At 49.5% G+C, this 15,560-nt stretch overlaps 1 protein-coding gene across 1 annotated transcript; it reads left to right on the top strand.

Annotated features, from left to right (window-relative positions):
• Nucleotides 1-2,918: 2,918 nt before the first annotated feature.
• Nucleotides 2,919-12,289, top strand: LOC119441783 (putative sodium-dependent multivitamin transporter). Its single transcript, XM_037706400.1, has 4 exons — nucleotides 2,919-3,060; nucleotides 7,773-7,840; nucleotides 10,378-10,464; nucleotides 12,104-12,289. The coding sequence occupies exons 1-4, from the start codon at nucleotides 2,919-2,921 to the stop codon at nucleotides 12,287-12,289; spliced, it is 483 nt and encodes a 160-aa protein (XP_037562328.1).
• Nucleotides 12,290-15,560: the final 3,271 nt, after the last annotated feature.

Below are 15,560 nucleotides of genomic sequence, written 5' to 3'. Positions count from 1 at the left end.
GGTAATTCATTCCGAAGCGCCGTCCGTTTAACTTTGAAGTGAACCGGAAAAAGCCTAGCGACGATATCGGCGCCGTCGAGCGATCGGCGGCGGTAGCGGTGAGGCTACCGCACAAATGGGTCCCGGTCTCATCCTCTCTACGGCAAGGAAATCTCGCCGTTCACGAGGAAAACCGCCGTCGAACGGCGGCCCGCGAATGGCACACGGCATGCGGCGAGTTACCGTGCCGGTAACGGGTACGTGGACTCAGCGCTTCTCGTTCTAGGCTACCCGCTGTTGCTGCGGTGCCGGCCCATGCGAAGGTGTCGGCTATAGACCCTGTGTCGCGCGCACGTTTGGAAAGGGCCAACACTGTCGCACTCTGTTCGCGCAGCTAATGATGGTGTGATGAAAATGTATTTATTGTAGGATGGCTCGAAGGCCTATTATGTGCAATAGGAAGGGGAGAGGGAAGGAAAAATTAGAGCCGTCCTAGAAGCTGCGTGTCCTTGGCGAAACCCCAAGAGCGAGTCCAGAATGGCCCTGTACGGAATCCGCCAATCCAGTTGCCGGCCTAATCCACTCCTCGTAGGACGACACTTGCACCGCCTCAGGTGGTCGTCCCGCCGCTTAGCGTAGCGCTGACACTCCCAAAACAAATGGGCTGCGGATGGTCGCGTGGCCACGCCGCAGTCAGGACACCTGTGCGGCTCCTGGGGTGCTTCTTCGTCCTCCGAGGCTGTCGAGGGGCCAAGTTCCTGCGACGGAAGGGGTCCAGGAGAAGAGAAAGGAGACGGCTCTCCCTGCGTGGCGATACTGCCGCCACCGCTCTAGCACGTCCGGTGTAAGGACGAAGCTGGAACGAGCTATGCAGCAGCACCTGCCCCGACCTGGGAAGACCCCGGGAAGTGGGGTTTGTTGTCTGGCGGGTACTCGCACAGAGTTTCCCCTTGCGTCGGTTGGCTGCTACTCTCGAGCTCTGTCTGGGTCTACGGTGGTCCTTTGTCGTGCTAGTTGTAGCTGGCGCTGAGGGTCTCTGAAGGATCCCGGGAGATGACAGCGGTTGGAAAGAAGGCGCGCGCCGCCTCAGGGGCTCTCTCATTCCCTCGATGCCCTTGTGACCAGGGATCCAATGAATGTTGCAGTGACCCCGGGCGGACCTCTGCACTCCTGAAGGCCTGCTTGACCAATAGAACGTCTGATGAGGCTGTGTGGCGAGACTTGCAAGCAGGCAGCGCATATGGGGAGTCTGTGTATAGCGATGTGTTTTGCATGCGTGGTTGCTTGAGACCTGGTCTACTGCCCAGCCTATCGCCCGGAGTTCAGTTCAGTTGGGTCGTCGGCATCAGCAGTTATGAACGTAGAATGTGTCACACAAGAACCGACTACGTGGTAGGCGACTGCTCCCTCACTGGTGCGTGGGTCGAAAGCTGCGTCAGTGTAACTTGTTCTTGGCTTGGTGGAGCATCTGCCAGACTCTGCGATGACGCGCAGCAAATGCTGCTCGACGGTGCGCAAGTTGTGCGCCCATGTTTCGAGGCGTTGGTGTGTGTCGACGACAGCAATGTCATCCCAAGGTGGAATTTCCGATGGCAGTTGGGGTAAGTTGATATGGGGTCCTTTCCCATGTAGGCCAGTAGTGCCCTGCCTTGTCTGGTGTGCTTCAGGCGCTCCTCGTGGCCTGCCTTCGATGCTTCGATGGTTGCGCGGAGGGTAGGCAACTTCGCATAAGGGGATGCGCTCCTCGGCACGTGTGTGCTTCGGGAGCCCTGTGATGATGCGAAGAGCTGCTCTGTGAGTACCTCTAGCTTTGTCCAGTGCCGAGCAAGCAGGTCATAACAGCGTGCTCCGTAAACGCTCGGGATGTCAGCAGAGCACTCACAAGTTTTCGGCATACGTCGGTACCAGCACCACCCATGCGGAAGCAGATCCGTTTTATGAGGTGCATAGTCTTGTGCAACGTCCTGCGAGGTCAGCGAGCCACGCATCCGCTGTGCCTGTGTCGTCAATAGGTATCCCGAGAACGCGCACTGGTTTTTCCGATCGCTGCAGTGTTTCGCCTCCGAGAGTGAGCGTGAGGGCAGCTTCATATTGCGCTGAATACAGCTGATAAAACTACCTTGAGTCGACCCCTGCTGCTTCGCATACTACTCGGGGAATGAAGCGGAATGGTCAATTATTATAACTAGTTTTGAGGGAGGTTGGTTCCAATCGATACAAGTTTTCGGCAAAAAAAAAAGTTCAGAATATGTACGGGTTTCCATCTTGGCACACATACCTTCTGTGCATGTTCAACACGTGACGAGATGATATGGTGTGATTTTATCAAGAGCGTTTGAAGGTAATGATTGTGATAAAACGCTTTGTGGAACAAACAGAGGCGAGACATGCGGCTGTTGCAAGTAGGGAAAGGTTAAACCCTGACTTCAGGACACGGAACGTGCGCTTGTAGTCTGATGATATTAAACGTGAGCATGATATTGTATTGATTTTAGTTGGTTAGTTAAAGTGACGCTACCCGGATCCCAGATAATTGATAGTGTACTAAATAAGTGGTCAATATGTAGTGTACAGTAACTTTTTAGCGGAAGTGGTGCGTATGACGTGCAAATCTCGCTAAAAAGGTCCCGCCGTGATTTTAGAGCTATTGAACCGGCAAGGAGATAGTACAGTCGAACGCATTTAGTACGGAGTGCTTGGGGCCTCCGAAATCATTCATTATACAGTTCACTTTGTTGTAAATCTCCGCGCACCGCACACCTCAACCGTGATTGAATATATTATTCGTTATACGGTCATTTCGTGTAGAGGCGTTTCGTTGTAGAAGCCGCTCGACTGTAGAGTGGTGTTGACGAAAGCGGTTGTGCAAGCATCGATGCACCGTACAGTTACAATTACTGCAAATGCTTGGCAGCATGTGGGGGTGAACGTGACGGTGGATGCACTCTCTTGCTGTACTATGCGCCCGCAGCACGCTATCCTCGGGTTTCAACGCACTGGCCGCCGTCACGTGGGAGGACTTTCTTGTTTGCCATCTCAGTCTCACCTCTCGGCAGGAGGCGTACATCACCAAGCTCGTAGGTGGGTGTCATTCCAAGTGCCTTTTCTTACTATCTGCCGAATGCTTAAAGGAGCCCTGAACCACTTTTATAGAAGTGGAGAAAGGCATTTGAAGTGATAATAGGCATTTTCAGAAATAATATAGCCGAAAAAGTACTTCAACGCGTTCAGCAGAAGCGGAGTTATTGGCAATCAAACCATGGCTCCGCTGTGTTCGCGCTCCTTCTTCAATGCCTTGCCACTGCGAAGGCTAACGGCGGAGTGGGGCGCGGCCACAACGCTCCGCCTTCTAAATGTTACCGTGGCACGCAGTTCAAATTTAATTTGAAGGTTAACGTAGACGCCAAGACTTTCGGTTTTGTGCCTACGACGCGTCTAAACGCAAGCCACACGTACTTGTCCTCAGCCAGCCGCCATGCGCTTAGCCAGTGGACTCGGTGGCGGCACACCGCGGCGGCCACTGGTATCTACGTCTACGTAGCCGACCGCAGCTACCAATAGCACCGCGTGTGGGAATCCACTTTATTACGAAATAAAGACTCAGAAAAGAGTGAGGACACATTACTTCTGTTTAAACGATAGCGTTTGAGAGAAAGGTGACTTCGCGCTCTACGCTTGCGAGTTCCACGCACCGCGTACGATAGCAAAACTTGGCTGAGATGTTCAAAGCAGCATATATGCTACCCGCGAATTATGTTATTTCACCAAGCCCGATGGGGGTTTCCGGCCCACTTAATGAAACTAGGAGCTTTACCAACGGCGGTTGAACCTAATTGACCGCCCAAGATCCAACATACTCGGCTGCATCTATCGTTTGCTGTGCCACCTACTCTGCAGAACGTGGGCAAACGATAATTTGGGGAAGTAGTTTTTAAACGTTCCATATTCATTTTCCATTTTAATGCGTTTGCATTCTATAGGGTACCTACATACATACTTTGACGCCGACTTGGAGCGCTAGGTATGTGCCACTCGGCCTGTGCTGGGTCTCAAAGAACCTCTTTGATGCCGACTTGGGGTCACGAAAAGGATTCCTTAAATTTTGCCGATGCTGAGCGGAATCGAACCCACGCCACAAAGGTTCCTAGAGGACAGGCAACCCAAAGTATAAGCACGCTGCGCAACAACACTAGCAAGGCACTGCTTTTCGAAGAATGGCCCTTTCCTGCCAACGCTTTGCGACTGCTGCGCTGCATGATCGCTTTGCACGCTTTGCGCCTTATGCACTGCGTCCGCCTTCATGACGTCAGCCAACTTGAGTCACCGAGTTTGTGCCAGTAAGTGTGCGGCAAACGAGGGAACATTCTCATCGTTCGCAAACACCGGCGCATCCCGCTTCTCGTCTCGGAGGCCACGCTCGAACTTCTCGAAGTGCCACTAGATGGCGCAGCGAGTCCAGAAAGAAGCGCTGAGAGAGGAGCCGGCTGCCGCATGAGGCGTTTCTCCAGTGTTCGCACGCAATCGGCGCGTCCATGCGTTTCAAAGGCCGACGGTGCACTGCTTCGCGGCGAGCGGCGCATTGATGTCGCCGATTTATTTAAAGGACGATAGTCCCTTTCTTGTGGAAATTCAAAACGCTTGGAAATTGGTCTGTCTGGTCTGTCTGTCTGTCCTGTCCCTGTTTTGTGCCTGTCTGGGTCACCCAGTTCAGCCACCCGGGCCCAAAGTTGGACCACTATGCCTTTACCGCCCACACTACTTAAACTGGTACGGCTGTTCATACTTGTGAACGTTATCGATCACAAAGTAAATATTACGCATATCTGAGGCGCAACATGACTAGGTAAGTATTAGGAGGTGTGTTCCTGTTAATAGAAATCATAGATACTACTCTAAAGACCCTAGTTTCTAAGCTGCGCTGAAAATGCCATGCTATGCGCGATGAGGAACGACGTTTCCCCGACTGCGCGCCGACGAGCGCCCTCCTGCCATGGAGGAAGGAAACCCTCTGCACAAGCTCATGTTTCCCGATGTATTGCCAGATGGCGTCCATGTCTCACGCAGCGCCTCCTCAATTTTATCAATGCCAGCCAGATGCGGCCGATTCAACATAAAGGAAGCGCTGTCCGAGGCAGGGCAAAACATAAATGGCCGCTTGATGAAATAATGCGGTAAAATGAAATCTGTTCAAACAAACCTTCATGCCAGGTTGGAAATGGTACGAGAACAGCATCACGGGTGGCCGCGGATCAGACCAGCACTCATGTAGTACGGCCAGCAGAAGACTATCGTCTTTCGACGACATTTGGAGCGAAGCACGCAGATACGCGGCAAATTTTTTCTTATGGGAAGCGCTGAAGAGGAGTCCAGCTGCAGTACACGCCTCCGGGGGCTCCTATCCGGAACGCCGACGAGCAAACTCGTGGCACTGGGCGTGTGCAACACCACCCGGGAGATGGTGGAAGCACGTGCACCTCGTCGGTCAGCGACAGAGGCTGGCGCTCGCCCCTGCAGGAAGAGCCATGCTGACACGCCTAGGATACCCCACACGCGAACAGGGACACGAAACGACACTCGTGCTGCCAACACAAATCCAGGAACGCATACGCGTGGCTCCTACACCGCACAACATGCACCCCGAACATCACAGAAGCCCGTCGTCAGGCACGAGCCCAGGCCCTTCAGCGACGATACGAACGTGTCGAATCAGCAGTGTACACGGACGCCTCCCCTGACCCGGCAAGAAAAGCCGCGGCGGTCAACGTAGTCACTTGAAACTCTAGGAGCGACTGACCCTGACCGGTCGGCACCAGACACGTCCTCGAAGCGGAGGATAAGGCCACCGCCCTGGCCATAGTCTCTGCGCCCTGAGTTCGACACGTAACGGTAGTCTCCGACTACCAAACAGCATGCAGAAACTTCGCGAGGGGACGCGTATCCACGCACGCGAAACGACTACTCCTGACGCGAGAACTCCCACTCACAGTAGACTTAATCTGGACTCTGGGACACGAGTCCCTCGGCGGTAACAAGTGCGCAGACGCCGCAGCCCGAGCGCACACTATCCGGGTACTTCAACCCGAGGTACTCGACCGCGACCCGCTCACGCTACGATACAGTACGATACTACAGCACTACAGCACTAGAAACTCAGCAGACGCACGTACCTCCCTCCCGCCGCATGACACGCTCACAAGAGAGGACGCCGTTCTCCAGACGAACACGCACCCGCACCTCAGTAAACTACACCTCATGTACCACGCCCTTTACTCCCGTCACTGCCCTCACTGAAGGGAGCACACGTTGTTAATGCACACCACATGGGCATGTTCCAGCACACCTAACATTCCCCCCGTTCCCGTCTTAAAGTGGAAAGCCGCGCTGTCCAGCTCGGACCCGAGCGACCAGCATAGGGATGGTCGATTAATTTTTCAAGCGAAGCTTGTATTGACTTACAAGTTTCGGTGGCGTTGTAGTCACACAAAAACTCACGTGTGACGCATACGGCATTGCATATGCGGATATGAGTCAGGGACAAGAAAAATAAACAGCAGGTGCGGGGAAAGCTGCGCCGGCGCCGGATCACGTGGCACGCGCGACCCGTTTGGTATGTCGCAGGGAGGAAAAGGGAAAGAATGGGGGTTGGCGCGCGCTCCGCCGGGCTTCCCTCGCCTCAGGGGCGTTCCGCCGAGACGCAGGCTGCGTTTGAGCAACACGCCGCCAACTCGCTCGGGAAAGGGCTCGTCGTCGACGTGCCGATTCTAGCGTGAGGGCTTCTGAAGCCCCGGCGAGACGTCGTCTTGCCCTCCAGGAACCCGACAACGGTGGTGCACGCCTCGGAAATGCTATAGCGCCAACTTAGCCGGTGCGACGGCCAGGTTTCAACTCGAGTCTCTCAACCGGAACTTCGGAATCAGCTGCAGTGCGTGTGACCGGTTGTGGTTCGAGCACAACGTGGTACTCGTCAGTGCAATCTGTTCCGAGGAACACCGGAGGAACACACGACAAGCTTCGCTTACCCCCCTTTTTTCGACAGGGGAGGGGCTGCTGATTTTTATTCGATTAACGATTAATCATTCATCACTTTAGCCTTTAATCGATTAATCGCTTTCGATGCATGGTGTTCCATCGATTATTTGATTAATATAAATTTTTGACGGGCACTTTTAAAAAGGTTGATACACAGTTATCTACTTTTGTACGATATAATGTTTGCATAATGTTCCCTATTTTAATGTTTGAGAGGTGGAACCAAGTTTGAAACATAATTGTATTAACGTTTGATAATGTATAAGCTTTAACATGTTAAAGACTAAATATAGTTCGCATTATAGTGGCTTTTGAAAAGGTAAACAATATCTATTATAAAATGGCACTTAGTGCAGAATTAAATAAGATACATATAGTACTATAGTGAATCCCTGTACTGTACAGTTAAGCTAGAAATAAGAAACTGCGTTGACATTTTTGTATTGAATGAAGTTATCTCTCTCTCTCTCATACATTACTCGTTTTGACGGTTGCAATACGTTGTTTTTACTTTACTATCAGCAGTCATCGTGAGATGGGTTGGGCTGCAATTATTTATTTTCCTATGATGCGTAGCGCATAGCGATAACAGCGGCGCGCACGCCTCCGAGCCACGTCTCAGCCGATTACAAAGAGCGAGAAAAACGAAAAAAAAAAAATTAATGGATCGTTAGAAAGTGCAGTCGCTGATTCCGATGTATATAGGGGGAAGTAGCAGGTGTGTTATAAATAATAATGTTTGGCGTTTTTCCTTCGAATTCCAGCTGCCCTCTACGGACTGCTGACCATTGGCCTTGCGTTTGTCGCCGGTACAGTGGGATCCATCCTCAAAGTAAGCCAGGATAGTGTCAGCGTTAGGGGCGCTACACTTGCTGTGATATATATATTTTTTTATTTCTTGTGCTTCCGACGTGCCTGGGAACAATTTCTGATGCTAAAGTTCGGCATGCTTGCGGTTGGTATACTTGTATAGATCGCACAGTGGAAATGTGATTCAGTGCATTTCAGCTTTTGCCTATGCTGAAGAAGTTATTTGCTGAAGTAGGACTGGACTGGGCCTGATTAAGTCACCTGTTGCGTCTACACAGAACTCCACCGGCCGTAGTAAGTCCTTGGTCACAGACGCGGCGTCTCTAACTGATCCACACTCGCTGACGTCGGAACCCACTCGGCGCTTACGCCGCCCGGACAAACCACACGCTCAGAATGCTACAAACCCGCACGTACCCCACTCCGCAGTCCCTTAGCAGGATAGGTCCAAACTTCCCGTAGTCGTGCCCCAAATGCGGAGCCGATTCATGCTCTTCCGACCACATGCTCTGGCTGTGCACAGCCCTAGAACACTTTACTTATGACACAAAGGAACGGGGGAAGGGATTCCTCAGAAGCAACAAACACCACATCCATCTCTAGGCAGTCCAGATGGTCCACGACATCGCAAAGAGACTTCGCATCCCGGTGCCATCGTGGGCGGAGCCACCGGCTTGACTTGAGGGAGGGAGAGAGAGAGAGAAAGCACTTTATTTGCACCCGTCAGGGAGTATATGGGTGATCGGGATGAGACGCAGCTCCCCCTTTCACCGTCTACCTCCCCCCTAGACGTCGGCCGGAATCAGTTGGCTTCCGGCGGCGGCCTGGGCTTGACAGATGGCTTGTTTTTGCATGGGCTTGTTCTTCCTGGCTATGAAGGAAGGATTCCTATGACTCTTTGTTCCCATGTACACCGTTTAGCGCGGAGCCTTCGGCTCTCCCGGGTCACACGTTTCTCAGGACCAAATAAAGTTCTTGCCACCGTCTGGACCCGCACCGGTAGCAACTGGTTGATGGTCGGTGCGGGCGGGCGCCATCTTGCCTGCCTCCTGGTTCTGGTCGGGGAGGCCTCGCTACAGTGTAGCCTCGCATCTTGTCGACCGCCATCTTGCCCTCCTGCTTCGCGGCGGTGGCCTATTGCGTTCACCTGCGCAATTCCTCCATTTCCTGCTCTGTTTGTTCCTCTTCTTTTGCTACTTGTATCGCTTGCTGCAATGTCTATCAGGGTTCCAGTTGAAGTAATATTCGGCGAACGTGCGGCAAAGCGACGCCACTGAACAACTGGTCCCGTAGTATTGTACTGGCTGCAGTCCCTAACTCGCAGCGACTTGCCCAGCTTGTATAACACAGCAGTGAAATCCGTAGTAGTTTCGCCGGGCAAATGCGTTCGCTGCTTGAAGTGGTGATGCTGTAACACTTCATTGGTTGGCGTCTGGAAGTAATAATCAAGCAGCTTCAGTACCACTTCGTACGCGTCCGTAGAACTCTGCGTTCGTTGCATCTTCGGTACTCCCCGTCTGCGTTCGAGCCTCTTTGCAGCGTCTTGTTATGTCCAAGCCCTCAAACCCCAGGCATTCAGGAGTATCTTATTGTTGAATTTCAAAGTGGCCTCTTCAGCGGCCATATCCACGTAGGCCTGGAGGACGCGACGCCACTTCGCCCACGGTATGGGTGGAATGACTTAAAGTCTGAGAGGGGAGAATAAACGTTTATTGTTGTGTACCAAATGACCCAGCCTTGTGTCCCTTAATATTTTTTTCTTTGAGAATTTTCCAGGATGAACTCCACCATGGTTTCCAGAGCTGCGGGTCGGAACCCGTTCGGGGAGCGATCCACTCTTCCCAGGATTTTGGTTGGAGGGGCGCGGGTATCTTCTTTATATAGTGCCTCTTTATGTGCTGCATGGCTGGGCATTCCCAAGGAGTCCGTTTGTTATTGCGATGTGCCTCACATTTTGAGCACTTGGGTGTACCTCGCAGTCTATGAAAATAGTGTTTCCAGTCTTCTGTTAGAAGTGCACCGGTTTGTGCTGTCATTATGATCACTGCTAGGCGTCTGGTTAGTATTCTGGATGGAACTGGTAGGGTGGTGTGGCTGTCTCGTAATTCCCGAAGAAGCGCCTTTATTTCGAGGGGAAACTATTTTCTGTGTAAGCAGAAGTCATTGGTGTTTGACCAGGGGATAGGAGGAGCCGGGTAATTGCATTCACTGGATAGGGCGTTTGCTTTGGCATTCCCCTTGATTCCCTGGTGGTCATGGCACACATCTTAGAGTAACCATTAACTTTTGTTTGAAGTCATGAGGTCTAATTAGCTAAATCGATGCATAACAGAAAAAATGTACCCAGTTTGCGCAAAGCGACTATTAACAGAATACGCGGGTCCCATCCACGTATCTAGTGGCCCCCTTTTTTTAAATAGCTTGGCCCACGTTGGATGGTACACCCTGTTTAATACGAGAAAGACAATAAAAATATATATTAGGATTATTTTATTACAAGGAGAGCGCTGATTAGCACAGAATTTTACGCGCTTCATTTTCAGGACATTGTCTTTGCAGGCAGCCTTCGCAATGTCTGGTGCTCTGTCTGGTCCTTTACTGGGGGTCTTCACGATGGGACTGCTCTTTCCCGTAAGCAACAAGAAGGTACGTTCAAGCAAGACGGTGTCCTGACAAGGCGCCGCCTTTGTGTAAATCTTAGCAGCGCGGAAAGATTTGATTGTGTTTCTCCAACTAGCCCAACGTCAAGATTTTCTAAGGCGTTTAGGTTAGCCAGTGATCTTGCGTACTCTGTACAGAGAAGTCAAATAAGTATAAAATATAACGAACGCCTTAATGGGCACGTAACTACATAGCGTGCAAAATACGCTGGAAATGTGGGTGAAACGCCTTATCGTCGAACGATAAATCTTGACGTGCGTGGCTCCCTGAAAGCGGCTAGAGTGCGCGATTAGAGTTAGCGATTGCCACCGGGAAGAGCTAGGCGCTTTTTCTCGTAGCAGTCGAGCTATGGTATGCTGCACACCGATCAATCATCGCGAACATCCCGTCACGAAATGTGAAATTCAGAACAATGGAATGTCGCACATATGTTCCTTCTACAATCGGAAAACCGGTGGCTAAGGATGTTTTTTCAATGCAGCCAGTCATGACGCCGCAGCCCAACTATATTAAATAAGTAATATAATGACCAATATTTTGCTTGTCGGCAGCTTTGTTACAGTTTAGTTAGTTAATAGAATTTAAGTTTATATTTTAATGCAATAAGTCTCATGAAATTGGTTTAGTGGATGTCAAACGGGAAATTATCACGTTTCATGTACTCTAGAATAGGAAGGGTACCAGCTACAGCTAGCAATAATTCGAAACGGGCGGCAACGACCATTTTACTTTATTTCGAGAGGAGGGGAGAATATGTACACTGCGTACCACACTTTGAGGCTACGCCTATTTAGTAATAAAGCGCTACTAAGCACTAGGTCGCGGTTTCGACTTCCGGCTGCGTCGGCCCGCATTTCAATGCAGGCGGAAGGCGAAAGTGCTCGTGTACCATTGGTGCACGTCGCCCGGAGCCCCCTACTACTGTCTGCCCCGTAATCATATCGTGGTTTTGGCACGTAAGATACTAAATGTTTAGTTGTAAAGCTAAGTTCGCGTGCAATCTTCAGCCGTTAGACGCAAGTTGACGACATGATGCGTCAGGCAGGGTTCTATTGAAAAAAGACTGATCGGCAGACGTTTTCAAATGTAAGTTATATATATCAGCGGTTGGAATACTCGACTCTCTCAAGAGTAAGAACACGTACGATGCTGCCATATAGATGGGTTTAAGTAGTCGTTAGCTTGTCCGTATTTGGGGTTGACAGTATACTGAAATAAACAAATAATACTTTAAGCGAAGTGCTTTGCGTTCTTGAAATGGTTTGCCTGCAGACAACTCAATAACACACAGCAGAAGATCTTGTTCTCGGCCTATAGTCGGCGCTTTACTAAAGTGCACGAAAGAAGAAAAGACGTCACAGATACAGGAACGAAAACGACACAGGCGGTGTCGGCGTTTTCGTCTGTCTGTGTGTCGCCTTATGTATAGCGGTAAACGCGTCCTCCAGACAGTGGTCAAGAAAGACCGTGAGGCCACGACCCCGTTAGCTATGCATAACCGTTTCATAGCCTTCAGAGTAAACGTCTGAAGAGTTCCAATACTGCGTCCAAATAAACATTTGCGAGGACAGCACTGGCTTATATACCATTCTCCTCAGACGCAGCGCACATTTTCAACTCTCAGGGCGCCCTAGCAGGCCTGCTACTGGGCGAGGCCATGTGCCTGTGGGTGGTGGGTGGGTCTCTGCGGTACGGTTCACCGAGCGAGGACCTTGCCACGTTCCGTCGAAGGGTGCGAAACCGGGCCACTTCCAGTCGTCGGTGTAACTTCAACGTGTCGCGGCACCCGTCACCGGTGGAGCCAGAGTGAGGGTCTACTTACCTTTCTTGGTTTCTCGCAAACAAACATCTCGGGAGGCTTCTGGCCTCTTCCACTAAAATTACCTTCTTGATTTTACTCATTGGGTAGAAAAGCCATTTTTATGTAACCGTCGTGACGAGTTTGCGAGCCCGCAAAGGCAGGCTTCGCCTGCAAACGAGTAACAGTAAGGAAAAGCAAGCTTGTCAGGGGAAGCGTGTAACTTATTCTCGGTTTTCAAGGAGGCAGCCCAAGCAAGAGGGTTCCTGGAGTAAGGAATCCTCTCACCTAGCGTGAACCGGGTCATGACTCGGATTACTGTTTCAGAAAATAAGTTTGTTTTCTCTCTCTCAATTTCTGTAGACCACTTTCAGTGATATCATTCTAAGCGTGCTGTGATTAGCCAGATTAGCAGAAACGAATGACTCAGCTGCTATCAGGATTATTCTCGCGTGTACACATTATTCTCGAGCGTATACACAGGGTGCCCATCGCAACAGTGAGATGTAAAAAAGAGCTACGGCACTTGACAGTCATTTTGACCCTAGAGAGCTGAGTGATTGAGTGAGTGAGTGAGTGAGGTGAGTGAGTGAGTGAGTGAGTGAGTGAGTGAGTGAGTGAGTGATGAGTGAGTGAGTGTGAGTGGAGTTCTAGAAAAGTTTTAACAACACCAGACAAGAACAACCATTGCTAGGGTGGTCGCTATGCCTATTTGCGAGGGCAGCCAAATATTTCAGCGACATGTGCTTGTTAAAAATTCTTCGCCTTTAAGTGTGGAACGCGATAGCGTTATCGGGCCCCGTTCGCATCGCATTTTTCATTGAGTAGGCTTCACTGCAACACAGAACGTGGGAAAGCCAGCTTACAAAGACCAAGCTTACACTGATCCCCTTAAAGTTGGCTTCACTTTTAAACAGAAATGCATTGCTGGGAAGACGTTTTTTCAGGGCAATATAAGTCGGCTTATATTAAAATGTGAGGCCCTAGCACTTCCTTTATTATTTTATTGTTTGCTATTGCCCCGACGCGCGCACGTGTCCAAAACGCATTAGTCAAGCGAAGTCCGAATTTGACCTGCCGAGGATGCGAGCGCCATCTGGACATGCATTTCACAACTAACCTATCCGAGCGCGCAGCTGTTGGTATGGTAGAATGCCGGTAAAGGGGTTTGTGTTTTAGTTTCCTCATAACAGAATTATGTTTTCTCGTACATTCAAATTACAATCCGACGCCACCATGTTTGTAGGTTGTGGTAAAGTCGTACTTTACCATTTTCTGACGGAGTTCACTGTGAGAGAACGGAGTTCATTTCTGTTCATTTTCTGCGACACAGGGCCATTAAAATAACACCTCTTGCCACACCAAGGGGTTGTCTGCTAAGATTCCCGAATCACCATCCTAACACGCGGCGCCAGCGACGGAATGGCTGGCTGGGGGGGCGTTGCGCTGAATATTGATTAGCTCATTCACAGAATATTTGAGGCATGCTAATAGACTTTAATCTTCCTTTAGCGGAATCTGTCCTCATTGGCTGAGTGGTAAGAGTGATTGGCATTGTTTTAGAAAGTACATTGTCGTTGATTAAATATATTATATCTCTTTTCATAATATAGGTGTAGCGATGAAAGGACAAATCACTCTTTTTCCGGCCACGGTGGCCGCATTTCGATGGGGGCGAAATGCGAAAACACCCGTGTACTTAGATTTAGGTGCACGTTAAAGAACCCCAGGTGTCAAAATTTCCGGAGTCCCCCACTACGGCGTGCCTCATAATCAGAACTGGTTTTGGCACGTAAAACCCCATAATTTAATTTTAACTCTTTTTCCGTGCATTTCTTTATATTATAACATTGAGAGAAATTCTAAGGGCATTCCGTATTCACAAAGACATAAACATGGGCCGTATTATCGTTTGATCATTTTCTGGAACACTTTCACTTTTGTGTGACGTGAAATCTTACATGACGCATTGCTACAGCAACGGATCCAAGTGTTTTTGATAATGTTTTTCTGTGTTTAACAGCGTCGCCATGTTAATTGATACTTTCCGTAAAAAAAAAAAATGCACTTTCACAATACCTGGTCTTCATGCTTGATAAATTTCTTAACTGCACTTTTTTTTTTTTTTAGTATTCGCAGCCATTTTCAGCGCATTCTAGCGGATCTTCAGTGCAGTTATGGTGGACTCCTTGCAAGAAAAGTAACATCAGTGGTAGAAATGTGTACTATATACCTCTCAGTTTTGCGTGTTTCGTGTGTATTTAGCTTAACGTGGCCGCTATAAAACGTTCTTTCATTATCATAACAATGCGATAGAACATAGGAAGCACACTTTAGCACTTCCTGCGTCGCTTCCTATACGAGGCAGATCATCGCCCGTGAAAGGGTACCGGAGTCTCCGCATAATAAATTGCACTTTCAAGTTTCGCGCCAACACAAGCATCTGGAAAATAACGCTCACAGTCGTCACACTTCTGTTTGTCCAGGGGGCTTCTCAAGGTACCACCTGTCTCATTTATTCGTTCCGGTCCTAGGATTCTGCGTCACTATGACAGCGGGCATCATTGTCAGCATCCTTACGGTGAGCGTGTCACGGTGCTGTCCGGCTTGTGGCACTCTTCGTTTCAGCAGCTTTTAAGCATGAAATACTTTTCACCCGGCAATTGCCGATGGTGATCAAACAAAGAAGTAATAGCTTCAGTACACAAAATGCAGATTTTTTTTTTAAGATGAACAGGTGCTTTAGAACAGGAGATCAGAGACTGCACACGCAAAAAAAAAAAAAGCACAAGTGAGAGACTTTGGCTACGTTATCGGTTCATAGAATCTTACTATAAATTATCCTAACTCTTCTTCAACGCACAACCAGTTATTTGTTTATTAAATTAGTTTACTAGTAATTGCCTATTTACGTATACCGAAAGAAGAGTATCAACGCAACAGCAACACGAAGAAACATATAACCTTGGTCCCAAAATAGACAAAAAAATAATAAATGCTCGGTTAGGTGGAGTTAACTGCGTTGACAGATTTCAATGCGCGAAAACGATCTCTTCTTATCAACCATGTTACTTGCTACAATGGGTCGTTGTTTCTTTGCTGTTTTTTTTTTCACTTATGCTTAATACAATAACCACCCCATTACTTAGGGCCTGAACCTTCGGACATTATGTAATGAATGTGCAAGTAATTAAATTTTAATGCAAAAGCATTATATGTCCCATTACGCGGAAATCATCGGCGGCGTGCCGAGCGATGGTACCAAAATAGCCGACGGCGCAAG

The sequence above is a fragment of the Dermacentor silvarum genome, chromosome 1 (genome assembly GCF_013339745.2).
Source record: "Dermacentor silvarum isolate Dsil-2018 chromosome 1, BIME_Dsil_1.4, whole genome shotgun sequence".
Taxonomy (NCBI): Eukaryota; Metazoa; Arthropoda; class Arachnida; order Ixodida; family Ixodidae; genus Dermacentor; species Dermacentor silvarum.
The sequence above is the reverse complement of the archived record's forward strand: the minus strand, read 5'-3'. Positions and strand labels throughout refer to the sequence as shown.